The 18,041-nt window shown below is 39.8% G+C and overlaps 1 protein-coding gene and 2 pseudogenes across 1 annotated transcript in view; all 3 read left to right on the forward strand.

Annotated features, from left to right (window-relative positions):
• Positions 1 to 1,253, forward strand: part of LOC102847821 — a 3,440-nt pseudogene extending 2,187 nt beyond the window's left edge.
• The window catches only part of MBTPS2 (membrane-bound transcription factor peptidase, site 2), a 100,871-nt gene that overhangs the window by 40,606 nt on the left and 42,224 nt on the right, over positions 1 to 18,041 (forward strand). Inside the window, exon 4 of the mRNA XM_006899529.1 lies at positions 13,925 to 14,028. Coding sequence (XP_006899591.1) covers positions 13,925 to 14,028 — 104 coding nt within the window. The remainder of the gene's footprint in view (positions 1 to 13,924; positions 14,029 to 18,041) is intronic.
• On the forward strand, positions 2,169 to 7,372 carry LOC102848227 (annotated as a pseudogene).

Here is an 18,041-nt window from a genome sequence, read left to right on the forward strand (position 1 = left end):
CCCTAAGTATGTGAAACAGAGCTTCAAAATCTTAGCCTCCACGGAGAAACTTGGTTTCACCCTCTCTCGGATAGACCCATTTGTTTTCTTGGCAGTCCATGGTATGTTCGGAGAGTTCGAATGAGACCACGGGTTGCTTGTTTGGTTTCTCAAGCCCGAAAAGATGAATTAATTCTTGAAGGAAACGACATTGAGCTTGTATCAAATTCAGCTGCTTTGATTCAGCAAGCTACAACAGTTAAAAACAAGGATATCCGAAAAATTTTAGATGGTATCTATGTCTCCGAAAAAGGAATTGTCCAGCAGGCTGATGAGTGATAGCTAGGAGTTTTCCAGCTACAGAAATGAGGCCAGTCAAATTATATGCATCTGATTTCAAAATGGATCTGATTCTTGTAATAAAACTCTATTAATTTGGAAAAAGAAAAAAAGAAAAGTGGTGGTCAAGTAATTGATTCCAGACTGCCTGGAGAAGGACATAGAAAAGAGTTGCCAGTCTATTTATTCTCTCCATGATGTGGTTTTTTAGGAAAGTGAGAATGCTCAAGAAGCCCAAGCTTGAATTGTTCAAACTCATGGAGCTTCATGGTGAAGATGGGAGCTCTGGAAAAGCTACTGGAGATGAGACGGGTGCTAAAATTGAACTAGCTGATGGCTGTGAGCCACCAGTTCAAGAATTCAGTTTAAAATTCAGACTATTAGTAATTACAAATAAAAGTTTGTATGCCCGGGGGTGTAGCAAGAAGAAAGTCTGGTTGGACTCCAACGAAACCAATGAAATTGCCAATGCCACCTTTGGGCATCAAATCTGGAAACTGATCGAAGATGGCCTGATCATCTGCCAAGCCTGTGACTGTCCATACTCAGGCTCACACCCTGAAAACCATACCTTAGCCCAGTAAGGTAGGCATGTGAGCATAGGTAAGCAAAAGGCTACTGCTAATGCTCGGATGCCTGAGGAGGTGACCTGGATGAGGCAGATGAGGATTTTGTGTCAGCTGCTTAGAAGAGAGATTGATCACCACATGTGTTATAGACGGTACCTGATTGTAAAGGGTAATGTGTTCAAAAACAAGCAAATTCTCATGGAGAAGCTGAAGGCAAATAAAGACCACAACAAGCTCCTGGCTAACCAGGCTGAGGACCGTAGATCTAAGACCAAGGAGGCACACAAATGCCATGAGGAGCAACTCCAGGCCAAGAAGGAAGAAATCCTCAAGAGTCTGTCTAACGTGGAATAGACCAAGAAATGAAGCTCTTCTTCTGTCTGTGATCAGTCATTTATTAAAACAAACTTTTATCTGCCCGCTCTTTATAAAAAAAAAAAGAACACCTACTGATCCCCTGCCACCAGTATGGCAAGATCTTTCACACAGAGAAAGAAAAATCTGAGATTACAGAGCAGCACAAGATTGAGAATAAAGTTTTATACTCCCAAATTTTGCCCAAAATCAGCCATTCTTCACCTCTAAAGCTACCTGGTTTTTATTCTCATGAATTGGTGTTCTAGACTTTTTGCATTAAATACTATTTAAAGTTTAAAAAACCAAATCACACAGGAAACTCTGGACACCTGCTTCTTTGAAGGTCCACAACGTCGCCAGCTTATGCCTGCAGACTGGTCACCCAGACAAGGCCTCAAAGCCCAACACAATCATCAGTGTATACAGGCAGGTCATGGATGTGCCTTTGGAGACTGAGTACACCTTTGCACTGGCTGAAAAGGTTTAAGGCCTTCCTGGCTGATCCATCTTCATTTGTGACTACTGCTTATGTGGCCACTGCCTCATGGTCTAGAGGAACATGCATGTGTTTACCAAGGAAGATCTCGCTGAAATCAGGGGACATGATGCTGGCTAGCAAGGTGCCTTCAGTCAATGTGCAGTTACCATGCTGTCCCAGAACATGGGCCTGAGCCCTGAGAAGACCTCCTTCCAGACTTTGGCCATCACCATTGAGATCTCCAGAGGCAGCATTGAAATCCTGAGTCACGTACATGTGATTAAGACCGGAGACAAGTTGGAAGCCAGCAAAGCCACCCTGCTGAACATGCTCAATATCTCCCCCTTCTCCTTGGGGCTGATCATCTAGCAGGTGTTTGACAGTGGCAGCATCTATGATCCTGACCTGCTTAAGATCATAGAAGCTTTTTCCCATCTTGCAAGATTATGAGTGAAAAGCTGGACATCAAGGAGAAGCAGCCTGAAGCAAATGAAAGTGGCAAACGGGAAGGGGGGCAGTGAGGTAGAAGGGGGGGGGGTAAGGGCAAAACACCCAAGAAAGGGAAGCCCCACTGCAGTTACAATCCTGACCTAATCCAGTATACAGGTATTCCCCCTCGCCATGTATTCTAGAAAGGTCATGTACAAGAGGCAGTAGTCAGCCACTAAATTGAGGGTTGAAAAGAAGAAACAAAAGGTTCTTCCTACTGTTCCAAAATGAGTTGGAAGTGTTAAGAATAGTGGTCGCTGAGTAGTGATGAAACTTCACAAAATGTCTAGGTATTTACCCTACTGAAGACGTCCCTCAGAAGCTCTTGAGCCACAGCAAAAAACCCTTCAGTCAGCATGTGAGGAGGCTGTGTGGTAGTGTCACTCCTGGGGACCATTGACATAATCCTCACAGGGCACAGAGGTTTTTCTCAAGCAGCTGCACAGTGGCTTGCTCCTTGTTAACCGGGCCTCTGACCTTCAATCGAAGTCCTCTGCATAGAAGACAAGAGAAATTTGTCATTGCCACCTCCACTAAAGTTGACATCATTGTGTGAAAATCCCGAAGCATGTCAGTGACACTTACTTTAAGAAGCAGTAGCTGCAGAAGCTCCATCACTAGGAGGGCGAGATCTTCGACACAGAAAGAGAAATATGAGATTACAGTGTAGCACAAGATTGATCATAGAGCTATGCACTCTGAAATTTTGCCCACCTGTACCTCAGCTTCAACAGCTACCTGTGGTCTTTATTCTCTCTCACCAATAGAGTTTGTCCTCACAAATTGGTGTTCCTGATTTCTTGCAAAAGACCCTAATTAAATAATATTTAAAGTGTATAAAACCCCCAACATACAATAGGGGAGACTGCATGGTTTTCCTGAAGGATGTCTACAAAGTTGCCAGCGTATGTCTGTATATTGGTTGCCCAGCCTTGGCCTCAAAGCCTAACTCGATCATCAGAACAGGTCATGGCGTTATCTGTGTAGGTAATATTTAAAGAGAAAGAGAAAAAAATATACCACCGGAGACTCTGAACACTCACTTGCTGGAGGGTGTCTACAATTTTACCATCATATGACTGCAGATTGGTTACCCAGCCATGGCCTCAAAGCCCAACACGATTGTCAGTGTGTACAAGCAGGTCATGGCTGTGTCTGTGGTGACTGAGTATACCTTCATACCTACGCAATGGCTGAAAAGGTCAAGGCCTTCCTGGCTGATCCATCTGCATTTTTGACTGCTGCCTCAAATCCGGGGGAATGTTGTGCACCCAAAAGGACTTCACTGAGACCAGGTACATGCTGTTGGCCAGCAAGGAGAAGGCTGCTGCCCTTGCAGGTGCCATCTCTCAGTGTGCAATTACCATGCTGCCCAGAACATGGGTCTAGGCCCCGAGAAGACCACTCAGATCTCTTGAAGCAACATTGAAATCCCAAGTGATCTGCAGCTGATTAAGATTGGAGACAAGCTGGGAGTAAGCAAGGCCACCCTCCTGAACATGCTCAACATCTACCCCTTTTCCTTGGGACTGATCATCTAGCACATGTTTGACAGTGGGTGCATCTACAATCCTGGAGTGTATACCACACACAGAGGCTTTTTATTATCTTGCTTGATGGCGGGTGAAAACCTGGACACAAAGGAGAAGAAGCCTGAAGCCAAGCCTAAAGCTACAAAGGCAATTTTTAGTGGCAACCTTTAAAAGGCCAAGGACAAAATCTCCTGTCCAAGTCTGGAGAGTAGGCCAGTATTCTGATAGGCCATATCTTCTCAGAAGTCCATGTATGAGAGGAAGTACTGACACTGAATCAGTGTTGAAATGGAGGAGAAAGTTACTGCTAAGAATTATGGTACTCAACTGGTGAGACTTGGCAAAATGACTAGAGATAAACCCTATATAGACCGGTTTTGGAAGCTTTGAGCCACAGCAAAAAAACCCTTCAGTCAGTATGTGAGAAAGCTGTGCCATAGCATCACACCCAGGACCGTTATGATAATCCTCACAAGGCCGAGATTGGTTTTCCTGAAGAACTCTGTCATTGCCACTTCCACTAAAGTTTAAATCAATGGTATCTCACAAATGCTTACTTCAAAAAGCTACAGAAGCTGTGTCACTAGGAGAATGAGATCTTGGACACAAAGAAGGAGAAATAAGAGCTTTCAGAGCAGGACAATGTTGATCATAAAGCTGTGGACTCTCAAATTTTGCCCAAAATCAGCCGTTAACTCAGCGCAAAAGCTACCTATGTTCTTTATTCTTCCTCAGCAATGGAGTTTATCTTCACAAATTGGTGTTCTAGATTTTTTTTTTCAAAGATCTAATTAAATAATTTTTAGAGTTAGAGCTCTGGTGGCATAGTAGTAAACAATGTTTGAAGTAAAAAAAATCAGAGACTGCACTCCCACTTCCTGGAGTGAGTCCACAACGTTGCGAGAGGATGTCTCCACATTGGTTACCCAACCCGGGACTCAGAGCTCAACTCGATCATCAGTGTGTACAAGCGGGTCATGGCTTTGTCTGTATAGACGAAGTAGACCTTTGCACTGACTAAAAAGGTCAAGGGTTTCCTGGTCGATTCATCTGCATTTGTGACTGCTGCCTCTTTAGCTGTTGCCACTGCTTTCTGCTCCTGCTGCTAAAGCCCCAGTCAAGGTTGAAGTAGAGGAGTTGTCAGAGTTGGATGAAGTTAAGGTATTTCATCTCTTTGACTTGTAACCAAAAAGCCACCAAGTCTGCCAGCTTTGTGTGAAACTAGAGGGTAAAAGGCTTCATTCTTTCTTTTTTATTTTTCTTCTTGTTGTGTACTGTCTTATTGGATCTGACTGACACAGGAAGAAATGTATCTGATGGATTAGAACTGTGCACCTTTGGAATTGCAGTGCAGCTCCTTCCCACCAGAGTTCCCAAGGCTTCATTCTCTTAAAACAAAAAGAAAGAAACTTACATCCCAAAGGGATGGACCTCCCTTCTCAAAAGAAATTCAGAGGAAAAGCTGCATGCTAGTGAGGTGAGGCCCTATTTATGGCTTCCTTTTCTGGGTGGGCCTCACGGCTGGATTCTAGGCTAGTGAGACAGCGCCTTGGAGAGTTTAAAGTTCAGTAGTTCTCATTCTGGTATCTGATGTCATCCATACATCCAAAGTGTCCACTGCTTCTGACATGACTCATGTTCCCAAATCACTAATTCATTATATGTCAGTATTGTCTTCTTGGTTCTAACAGCTCAGTTTTTCTAAGCATAAACTGCTTTTTATATTCTTGACATTACCTCCTGGATAGATCAAGCCTCAAAAGACTTTGTTAGAAGATAACCACACTAGCTTCTTCATGCTGGAATTTTATGTTGGTCTACTACAGGGTCCCTGAATCACGCTATGGCCCTACTTCTGTGAGTCCCTAAGTGCTCAGGCTACTGTGCCGAGTGGGGTTGATAGGCATTGTATTAGGTGTCCCCTTATAGAGCCATCTGTTTAATGTAGAACACTTTGAGTCTGGAAGGAAGGATGTTCGTTGCATTAAACACAGTATATAAAGAGGAAAAGCAATTGGACTTTATTCCAGGTTTATTTCTTTTTTTTTTTTTTTTTTTTTAATTTGTGTGTGTTTGTGTACCGTCAAATCAGATCTGACTGGTACAGGAGGAGATTGTCCCTCCTTCCCCAGCAGAGCATCTGGTGGATTCGAACCGTGAGCCTCTGGGATTGTAGTTGCAGCTCCTTGCCACTAGGCCACCAGAGCTCCCCACCAAGTTTATTTCTAAGACTTCTAGGAAGTCTTAAATAGGTTTGGTCTATTAGTAATTTAGAAATTGGAGTAGTTCTCTAAGGTCATTAACTGAAAAGGGTAGCAGTAAGGTGAGTTGCAATACTTAAGGATGCTATAAGAATATTAAATGACCAGGAAGTATCATAAAAAGTCAAAGGAGTACATACAGTCGAATAATTTCATGAAACAACATATGATCAAGAGGCAGTGATGAAGAAGGAGGAAGTTTAGATGGTCTGAAGGAATTGCCAAATAACAAGGTTACAAGAATTGATGAAACACCAGTTGACATATTTCAGCAGATAGTCCCCTGGATGTGCTCATCAGGTTGTGTCAAGAAATTTGGAAGATTTGGAAGATATCCAAATTTATTCTCATTCCAAAAAAAGGTAATCCAACAGAGTATGGAATATTTAGAAGAGGAATATCTATCTGTAATTCACTGACTGTGCAATACATTGGACTATGTGGAACACAACAAATTATGGCTAATCTTGAGATGAATAGGAATCCCAGAATACCTGATAGCATTCATGCAAAACCTATACTTGGAAAAGGAAACAGTTATCATAACAGAGCAAGGAAACACTGGCTACAAAATCAGGAAAGGAGGGTGTCAGGATTAAATACAATCCCAGTATATATTTATAAAATTAACTCATGAATTTCATTCAAGACATCACATTTGAAAAAGTTCCAGGTATATTTATGCAATAATAAACTATGTGTAGAAATTCAGATTAAATGAACTAAGAATTCATTAATATGTTAAGTTGTTCTGAAGGAAATGGCAGAAAAGAAGGGCCCAGAATGTGTTTCAGGAAACACATGCTGCCCTGGACGTACTCACCAAGCAATCTGGAGGAAAGAAAGTGTTTGCCGGCAGCAAGATTCCAGTAGCCTCACTGTCAGTGGTGCTGAAGTAAGCCAAGTGGGGGGAGAAAGAAAGGCAGCTACAATAGCTGCTATTTCTGCTTCCAGGGTTCCAAGCAGGTTATCCAGCACTTCTGTATGGAGATTGGCGCAGCATCAAACTCAAGACACACAGCTCATCACACCTCTTAACAGTAGTTTCAGAAGAGCATATCAAAATTAGAATAGTCAGAATATTTGTTTGTGGTTACAATAACATGCAGTCCGAAGTAAACAACACAAAAGAAATGGAAGCTGGAATTTGATACCTGCAAGCAAAGGGAAAATTCTTTTAACTGAGCATCAACAGCAGATCTTTTCTCTAACATGGTTCTAACCTTTAGCACTAAAAGAAGACACAGTTGCCTTTGCAGAAGGAAATGGATGAAGCTGTGACACTGAAGAAAGTTTCCAAAACCCAAGTCAAAGTTGTATGGTGCAAACTTTTCTTGGAACAGAAGAACAAGGGTATCCATACAATAGGTTGGCACTGACTATGTCTTTCTTCTTGATTGTGAATAGGTCAGCTGTGTGGTATCTATAGTCCGCATAAAATGCATCTCTTAATCTCCTAATAAATTTGACCTTTAAACTATTTGGGGGGGTACCCCAACAAAATCTGGAGGACCTGGCTAACTGACGGGAAGAGAGCCATATTTACTCTCCTTATAAAAAAAAAAGAGCCAGCAGAGTGTGGAAATTATCAAACAATATCACTAATATCACATGTAAGAAAACACTGCATGGTTCAAAATCTATCTTTTGGTGGGTCAATCTCTTTTGACTATGAGACAGAACATTCAGGAGAAGGGGCTGTCAAAAACCTTAAGTGAATGTCTCTTATCTTTACTGACCATATCTATAGTTCTTAAAATGGGGTTAATGGTATATGATATTGGTGGTGCAAATGGGAGGAGTCTTTCTAGTTTTCTGCCTCTCCAGCCATAAGGACTTGAAGATTTCCGCTGCACTCCCTTTTGCAGGGCAATCACATGTTTAATGGCAAAGTTCAGTTATATCTGAGGCATGGCTTTATGGGAGGTCTTTACTGGTATGTCTAGCTTGTTCTAGGTGGGCACTTGTCGTAGTGCCCTGATTTTCCATTTCAGAAACACTCACCTTTGGTCTTTTTACGGTGACCTGAAGTGGCAACTTCCTGAATGCCTTGTGTAGCCAAAACTAGGAGCTTGCTCTTTGGTAGTCCTCTCCAATTCCTTTATGTCTTTGTTGTTAAAGACTGTGGATATGGCTTCCAAAAGGTTGCTCCAGATTGACTTGGAGTCTTAATGCTACCTTATGGGGATATTAAAGCAAAGTTAGTACTAGTGATGGACATTAAATGGAGCTCTAGTAGCCTGATGGCAAGAAGCTACACTGCAATCCCAGAGGCAGGCGATTCGAATCCATCACATGCTCTGCTGGGGAAGGAGAGGCAATCTCTTCCTGTGTCAGTCAGATCCAATTTGATGGTACACACACAAAAAATAATAAATTTTAAAAATAAAAATTTAAATTTTTTTATAAAACAAAGAAATGGACATTAATGACAGAAGCACCATTACTGGAGTTGAGATTTGCGTATCTCTGGATTGTTCCAGTAATCCTCAATCCAGGTGGACTTTTTCCTTTAAGATACCCGAGTAAAGTTAAAAGGTTTAACCTGGGTAGCTTTCTTTCATTGAACTAAATAATACTACATGATTTCTCTTAACTGAATTTGCTGACACACCTGTCCTAAATCTTGTGAGAGGATTACACCATCACTTGAGGAAATAACAGGTAAGACATGGAGATCATTAGGTGTGCCTTGCTCCCTAGATAAGATTTTACTCATTAGAGTTCAGCTGTGAGATAAGAGTACTTCTATCTTTCCATGTTAGTCAAAATACCTTTACATCCCTTAGTGGATTTAGAGGAATCTGCTGAGGAGCTTTTTAGTTTTCCTCAGATGTTTTTAAATGAAATGGACATCTGTACATTCTCAAGGTGCTTTTCTGGTTTTTGCCATGTCTTGTAGTAGTGGATAAGAAGAGGTATGGATTTGCTTCATTTAAAAAAAATTAAATGTTTATAAATAAGCCAGAATAAAATAAACATTAATATTTTTTTCTTTCTTAAAGTTCATATACATTGTTTTCACACAGGATCTTTCCCATTTCCTTTACCCACCCCTCCACTCATCAAATTCTGCAAGCACCCATCCACTCCCCTCCTCACCCCTCTGCTTCACCCTCCCTCCCCCCTTTGGATACTCATGCATGTTCTTTTAAATAGAGTAGTCATGTTCGGGGTGTTGTCTGTATAGTACAATCTTATCTGTCCAATCTACTCAAATCAATATACCCAAATTTTCTCCCAGTGTACATAGTTTCATTTTGTTGACCACATCTTTTGATATACAACATTATTTATCGATTTTGTCTCTTGTTCTTTTGATGTCTTAGCTAAAGATCTACTGCCTAAAATAATGTTGTGAAGCTTTACCCCTTGTCTTTTCTTTTTAGAGTTTTATGGTTTCAGTACTTTCATTTGAGTTACTGATCCATTTTTTAAAATTAGTTTCTATTTTTATATCTGATATCAGTTATGAGCCATTTACCTTTTTTTCCTTGTAGAAATCCAGCTGTCCTAGCAGTATTTTTATGGTGATTTAAGTGAAAATTTACAGAGCAAATTGGTTTTCCATTCCATCACTGATACACATTTTATGACATTAGTTACAATCCTACATTATAATATCCTTCCCATATCCTCCCTATGATTCTCCTTCCCATTCATCCTGTTCTAGCCATTCCTGTGTTGTTGGGTTTCCTTTTTTTGTTTTGTTTTTTTCTTAATTTTAGTATTTTCTTGTGTGTGTGTGTGTGTGTGTGTGTGTGTGTGTGTGTGTATTTGTACCGTCAAATTGGATCTGACTGGTGGTACAGGAGGATGTTGCCCCTCCTTCTCCAGCAGAGCATCTGGTGGATTTGAACTGTATTTCTGGGATTGCAGTGCAGAGCTCCCTCATTCCTATCTTTTTAAAAAACCCATTCCTGTCTTTTGAACTTACTGTTCACATTTTAGGTACTTTATATAAGTAATTTTTACTTGTATTTGAGGAATGCGATAGTAGGAGGACTTAGGAGTGGCAACAAGAAAATAAAACATTGCAGGGAAATATGGGATTAGGTCGTACAATCACAGTTGTAAAGGTCATTCTAAGTTTTTCCTTTACCAATTTATATAAAATGAACCTAAGTAGGATTAGTGCAAACACGCAAACAGACACTCACTGGCTCATAATGACCCTGTACCACATTTCTAATGATGTCAGTCTTAGGAGGAGATTTTTAACTATCTTTCTTAAGGGGCCACTGGTGGGTTCAAATTCATGGAGACACTCTGCATTTTGGTTAGTGTCACAACATACCCCAAACTACACTATCAGAAATCTGAGCGCAAACATGGGAAGAAGGCAGTTGGAGGAGTTCATCATGTTAGAAATTGTAAAGATGTCTTGTGGCATAGTAAGAAACTGTGCTGCGATCCCAAAGGCCCACAGTTCTAATCCACCAGCTGCACCACAGGAGAAGGATAAGCAGTTTCTTTCTGTGCGATTTATTGACTGTAAAAACCCACTGGAAGGTCAGGTATGGGTCGTTTCCAACTCAATGGTACATAACACCAACAAACTAAATTGATAGTAAGGAGAATGAAGAGGATAAAGCTGTTGGAGTAGCATTCTCAAACCTTGGTGATTAATTGAATGGGAGGCTGGAATGAAGAGTTTATGACAACTCTCATGTTACATTACTAGTTATTGTTCATCAAGAAAGCGAATATAAAGAAAAGATGCAGGTTTGGATCAAATAAATTCATTGGCCTGTATTCCTTTTAGGCTTAGGGTGACACAGTATTTCTTGTTTTGTGAAATAGAGTTTGCTTCTCAGTTTATTCATGTAACTCCGAAAAAAAAGTTTTTATGAAGAAAGCTGTGCCTCAGTAAAGGAGCTCTGGTAGCAAGTGGACTGCTCTTTGGTACACTGATAAACAGTCTCCTATTAAGACTGACAACCTTGCAGTCAGCTTGACAGCAGCAGTTGAGTGTTTACATAAATTTACAATGAACAGAAAAAAGGATATTAATTAAGCTAAAAACACAGGCCTCTGGAAATGTAGGAGTGTTCTGGGCAACATGGAAATGTTGCAGATATGTACAAAAGGGGGCATTGATGTTTCTAAAAAGAGGAGCTAATTAGTAGTGTTGAGATGGAAGAGGATTTAAAGTAATGAGTACCAGAGAAGTGTCTAGAAAGTAAGACATGCATTCTGCTTGTAACTGGTAACTGAACGGTTGCTGGTTCTAATCCACCCAGAAGCCCCGCAGAAGAGCCACGCCAGTTAGGATTACAACTAAACCTACCCATACCTGACAGATCTGTCCAAGTGAGCACATAAACCAATAGAAAATAAGAACAACTTGTTTTAGGTGTTCTTACTTTGTTTTGGCTACACCGTGTGGCTCTGACTTTCCATATGTAGCTGTCTAGTGTCAGGAATTATACAAAAAATAGTATGTATGCATCAAACTCTTAGTCCTAACATTATGAACACTTGGAATCAACCCAAAATATCTAATATCTGAAGATCAATTAAATGAATACTAATATCACTTACTGACATACCATATATGTATTTAAAATGATGAAATGAAAAATGGTTTTATAACCAGTCAAAATACATTTGGAATGAATAGAATTTAGAATGTAGTCTATTTAAGGAGCATTGTTTAAAACTTCGCATTGCTACTAAAGGAGGCTTATTACCAAGTTACAGCCCTCTGTTCTGCACAGAGACTCCAAGTGAACTAAAATTAAAGTTGAAGTCATAAAAGAACCTAAAAGTGAAAATAAAAATTATCCATATAATATAGATATATATTTATATGAAATATTATATATAAAGTATATGTTATATTTTATGTAATATTTTCTATACTAAAATATATATAATATTTTAATATATTTCTATATATAATTATTATCCATGTCTGGAGGCCTAATTCATTGGTACTTTCATTGCGAATGCAGTGAGATTGGTATGAGCACAGAATGAGGAAACACAATGAAACTAATGCCAGAAACCATGAGTAATAGTATATTTTCATACATACAATTTTGTATATGTATATATTTAAAAAGTAAAATAAAAGGTTAAAGAAAGGGTATTTTGTGAAATGTAGTGCTCAAACTTCCTGCCCTGAAGTCCATAGCATTTCTAGGATTGTGTATTTTAATAGGAGATTGAACCACTGAACAAATGACCTTTTGGTTACAAGTGCAGCACCCTAGACTCTTCCACTAGAGTGCTGAGGGAGTTAATCACAAAGGAGGAAGGACCAGATGCTCTACCGGAGAAGGAGGACCAATCTCCTCCTGTACCAGTCAGATGTGATTTGAACAGTACACACACACACAAAAAAAACAAACTTTAAAAAAAAAAGGAGACTGCTCCTGCGGAACATCGGGTAAATTCGAATGAGTGCAGGATTGCCCTGTACCTTCTTGCCACCAAGCAATCTTTAAATGACTTATGAATGTTAAAAGGGGGGGAAAAAAGAGTGATCCCATGTTGAGTTACAAAGCAGCCTCATTTGCCCAACTGCCCCCAGTGTCACTGTCACGCCCTGGCATCCACATCTTGTTGCTGCACGTACAAGATGGAGCCCCTCTAAGCCGGAATGTTTCAAAGACAATGAAAAGCAATGGCCGCCCAAGAAGCAAAACCAAAATACTCACTGGAGTATCGGAGATCCATCCATCTATCTGAGATCTGGATTGCTTTCTGAGGTGATAAATCTTTATGGAAAGAGGGCTGAGAACGCCTACTAGATAAAAACCACTTATCTTAGGAGACACAGCACGCTGCGTCTCAGAGATCCAGAAAAAGTTGGTTTCATCTGAAGAACTTCCGGTATCCCACTTCCGATGTCCCGCCCATAGTGCATGCGTGTTGAGAAAGTAACAGAGCGCCCTCTAACACCCTCCTTTGTGTTTGCTGTAAAAATGGAGTCCAGTCAACAATTGGGAATTTTTTAGTATGGTTTTTTAAAATGAAGGGAAAGTTCCGTTTTACTAAAGATGAAAAAGTTGCATATTTTCACATTTGCACATTTCCATTAAAATTGGAGATTTTAATAAAATTAAGTTTCCCCGGATTAAGGATTGGCTTTTTTGGGAGTAGATGCAGTCACATTTACTACCTTGTTTGTAAATGTTACCTCTCCACAAAATTTATAGGCACTAGAGGGGAGCTTTGGTAGTGTAATCATTGATGCGTTTTACTACAAACCCAAGGTTTCTGGTTCTGGATTTCTGCTGTACAAAACTTACGGAAGCACAGAGTGATGGCTGCATAGTTGACGACGTTGGGGACTGGCGGATTGCATAATGGAGTTTTTCTTTTCACACAGAAAAGTGAATTGGGGGAGAGGGGATGGGTAAGGGGAAAAGTGCAACAATGAATGACTGGAAACCCTAAGAGTCTATAAACTTTAATGAAAATTTTTAAAAAACTTATAAAAAGTAAAATTTTAAAAACTTACAGGCACTAGGGGGAGCTCTGGTATCGCAATCATTAGCAAGTTTCACTGCTGACTCAAAGGCTTGTTTGTTCTGGACTCAAATGTACAGATGACTATGTTGAAAAGATGAGAACTCTTCTCCATAACAATCTATAGCCTCTGGAAACCCATTTCTAATGGGTTCTTCAGAACTTTACAAAGCAAGTTTCAGCATTTTAATCTGGTGTTTACCATTTAGACTACATGAGTTCTGTGCTCATTAAAGAGAAGCTGCTTCACTGACCATAACTGACAATTGTTTTCACTTTATATTTTCTTAGAAGTGGAGAAATGAACCTTTATCTTTCAATAACCCTTACTTGATAGAACGTTGACTTGAGAAGTTTATGTTTCAAACATAATTGACTAATGACTGAACATTATGATCTATTAGTCTTCAAGTGTGTGTTCATTGTTGTGTTTCTGAACAGGTTCCTGGTATAAATTTGCCTGTCAACCAGTTGACCTATTTCTTCGCTGCAGTCCTCATAAGTGGTGTTGTACATGAAATCGGACATGGCATAGCAGCTATTCGGTAATGATGTTGTCCTCCTTTTCTCTAACACATGAAAAGATATTTTTTGTTTAGGATAGTTTATTACTGCACGTACATTTTATACTACATATGATATCTCCATCCTCCGCCCCCCCCATAGCTCCTACCTGTACATGTCTATCATTATTACTTTGAGAAAGCTAATTTTTTTTCTTTTTAATTTTTATTTTAGAGAGTGTGTGTACTATCAGATCTCACTGGTACAGGAGGAGATTGTTCCTCCTTCTCCCGCAGAGCATCTGGTTGATTTGAACCGTGCAACTCTGGGATTGCAGTACCCTGCCACTAGGCCACCAGAGCTTGCCACGGAAGCTTCTCTTATAGAGAACATTAATGAATGTACCCAAAGACCATATCTGTAGTTGAGAACTTTCCAACTTTTTCCCTTTGCCAGCATAGTTTTTTGAGTTTGGGTTTTTTTTTTGGTTTGTGTGGGGGTTTTTTTGTTTTGTTTTTTTGCTTTTGTTTTGTTTTGTTTTCCCCAGTCCAGTCTTTAAATTCTACATCAAGTCTAAATAATAGCTGCTGAACTCATGCCCCCACACCTGCCTCCCTAATGCTTTCTTTGACTTATAAGCCAGAATGCTATTCTCCTCCTGTTCATTTACTCTCTTGGCTACAGCAAAATAACAGAAGGTACTGATTTGTTGAAAAATGGCATGGCCAATCTGAAAACCCAAGTGGAAGAGCATGAGAATTAGAACTTTGTTCAAGCTTCGTGCCCTGTTCTTGATCTTGACGACCCGAACCCAAATTTATAAAAGTCTATCTAATTATACTTCAGCATTTATAACCCTATCAAACTTCTAAACTTGTCATGAGGGGGAAAGTACATCCCACTTCCTCTGGCCTATGCTGGAAATTATTGCCGTGATGAATAAGTATAACGATGGGAATGTTTTCTATTCCTTAGGAGTGTGGACCAGATAAAAAGTTAAGAGCAGCTATACTTTTATGGTGAACATTTGATCACTTCTTAATAAATACTTTCTACTTGTTTATGAACAAGTCTCTTTTGATTGGCAGTAACTCCTGATATTGATAGAGCATAATATAGGTGTGCACAGTGTTGGTTATAAGTGGGGATATTTTTAAATATTTTTTTTAATAAAACATTACTCAAATGGGCCCAGGCCCATCTTCAATGCTATAGAGTTATTAGAATATCCCTATTTTCATATATTGTTGTTCTTGTGTTCCATTGATTACCTAGGTGACCCCCTGGGATGTTCTCAGTGGCGGTTAATCACAGAGTAAAAGATTGCCCATCCTTCGCCTGCAGAGCATCTGGTGAATGAATTCAAACCAAATGCCTTTAGGATTGCAACACAGCTTCTTAGCACTTGACAACCAGAGCTCCCTTGGGAGTTTCTTTTTAATAATTTAACATTTTACATTTGCAGCCTTTAGGGTTTTACATACAAACAAATTATTCTGAATAGCTTAATGATTCACCATACATGTGTGGAATACTGTAGATAATTTTTCCTAAAATTATAGCTTCCAAGTAAAAATTTCATACCTGTCCCGCATGTTCAAAAAGTAACAGCACAGTATTTTTTTAACAATTTTCCCCTTTTTATTATTATTTTATTTTAATAAAAATTTACAGATATTTTGGATTTCCATTCATTCATTGCTTCACCTTTCTTCCTACCCACCCCTTCCCCCACCAATTTGCCCTTCTCTTTGAAAAGTAAAAGAAAAATTCTTTCACATTCCCTCCACCTAAGTCCACTCCACTATGCAGCCTTCATTCTGGACTCCTGTCTTGGCAATAATGCCTAATCAAATAACCCTTTTAAACAGTTCTTTCCCTCATATGTTTCAATGCAGTATACATTATTTATCCCCTCTTTCTCAGTCTCTCCTCAACCCTGGGGTCAGTCCTTTTTTACACCAGTGGCATTATGCAGTATTTGTCCTTTTGTGACTGAGATATTTCACTCAGCATAATGTCCTCCAGGGTCACCCATTTTGAATGACCCTACATGAGGTCCTTGTTTTTCAATGTTGCATAGTATTCCATTGTGTGAATGTACCAAAGTTCCTTTATCGATTTGCTTCCTAACGGGCACTTTGGTTGTTTCCAAATTTTTGCTGTTGTGAAAAAGCGGCACTAAACATGAGTGGGCATATATCTAGTTGGGTGGCAGTTGCGATTTCTTCAGGGTATGTTCCCAGTAGTCAAATGGTATTTCCAGTTGCAACTTTTTGAGAAAGCACTATACATACATTCCAAAAGAAGATGGAAAGAATATACTGAGTCACTGTATCGAAAATAATTGGCAGACACAGAAGAATTTAATGAAACAACATATGAGCAAGAGGCTATAGTGATGAAGAAGTTCAAGCTGCTTTGAAGTACATAGCAAAATATAAGACCCTAGGAATAGATGGTATACCAATTGACATAATTTAGCTAACAGATGGTGCCCTGGATGTGCTCACCAAGTTGTGCCAAGAAATCTGGAGAACAACCACCTGGCCAATTGACTGGAAGAGATCTATATTTGTTCCCATCCCAAAGAAAGGTGACCCAACTGAGTGTGGAAACTACAGAACAGTATCATTAATTTCACATGCAAGCAAGATTGTACTGAAGCTTGTCCAAAACCAATTGGAAGAGCACATTAGCAGAGAACAGCCAGAAGTCCAGGATGGGTTTAGAAGGGGTTGTGGTACTAGTGATATTGTAGCTAATGTTAGCCAAAAGCAGGGGATACCAGAGGAATGTCTATCTGTGCTTAATTGGTTTTGCAACAGCGTTTGACTGTGTAGATCATAATAAACTGTGGCTGACTCTGAGAAGAATGGGAATACCAGAACACTTGATCTTGGTATTGAGAAACCTATATTTGGACCAAGAGGCAGTCGTCAGAACAGAGCAAGGAAACACTGCGTGGTTCAAAATTGGGAAGGGCATACGCCAGGAATGCATCCTATCTCCATACCTTTTCAACCTGTATGCAGAACAGATTATCTGGGAAGTTGGACTCCATGAGGAGAAGTGTGGCATCAGGATTGTTGGAAGATCTATCAACAATCTGCATTATGCAGATGACACAACCCTGCTTGCTGAAACTGAGGAGGACCTGAAGCACTTGCTGTAGAGGGTCAAGGACTGCAGCCTGCAATATGGATTGAGGTTCAATATCAAGAAGACAAAGACTCTCACCGCTGGACCAGTTGGCAGCATCAGGATGGATGGTGAAGAGATTGAGATTGTTCACAGCTTTAGTTTGCTTGACTCCACAATCAACACTCAGCACCAACAGCCAGGAAATTAGAAGACGTATTGCCGTGGGAAAAGCTGCTGTTAGGGACCTCTCCAAAGTACTAAAGAGCAATGGTGTCTCTTTAGAGACTGAGTTGCGTCTGATACAGGACATGGTCTTTGCTATCACTTGTTATGCATCAGAGAGTTGGACAATGACCAAGGCGGATAGAAGGAGAATTGATGCCTTTGAGCTTTGGTGCTGGAGAAGAGTATTGAGGACTGATAGGAACAGTCTTGAGAACAGAAATATTCAGAAATATTTATCACCACTTTGTATGATAAATTTCAAATTTATTTGTTCAGCATGTTGATTTTTAAATATTATTTTCAGTTATATGTCCACATGTAATTTTCATAGTATTCCATTTCACAGTTCCATTATACTATTATAAAATTAGAGTTCTATAAAGGTATAATTTGGGGGGGGGATTGTTAAAGACATTTTTATTTTTAAGCAAGAGATAATATTAAGAAGTCTTAGGACTATATACATTTTTTAAAATATTTTTTTTATTGCGAAAAACATATTGGGGGTACAAGTAGGTGAGGGTTGGGGGCAGAAGGGTGAGGATGGGCCAGGATGCAGTTGCAGAGCTGCACAGTTTGGTCGGTGGGGGAAGGCAGGTGAAGGAAATGATGAGGGTCCAGTGGGGACCAGATGCTACAGAGGAATGACAAGCATTTTCCAATAGTAATTAAACCAACTGTCTTA

This window comes from Elephantulus edwardii, unplaced genomic scaffold (assembly GCF_000299155.1).
Source record: "Elephantulus edwardii isolate Elephantulus edwardi_28Jun2011 unplaced genomic scaffold, EleEdw1.0 scaffold00260, whole genome shotgun sequence".
Lineage (NCBI taxonomy): Eukaryota > Metazoa > Chordata > Mammalia > Macroscelidea > Macroscelididae > Elephantulus > Elephantulus edwardii.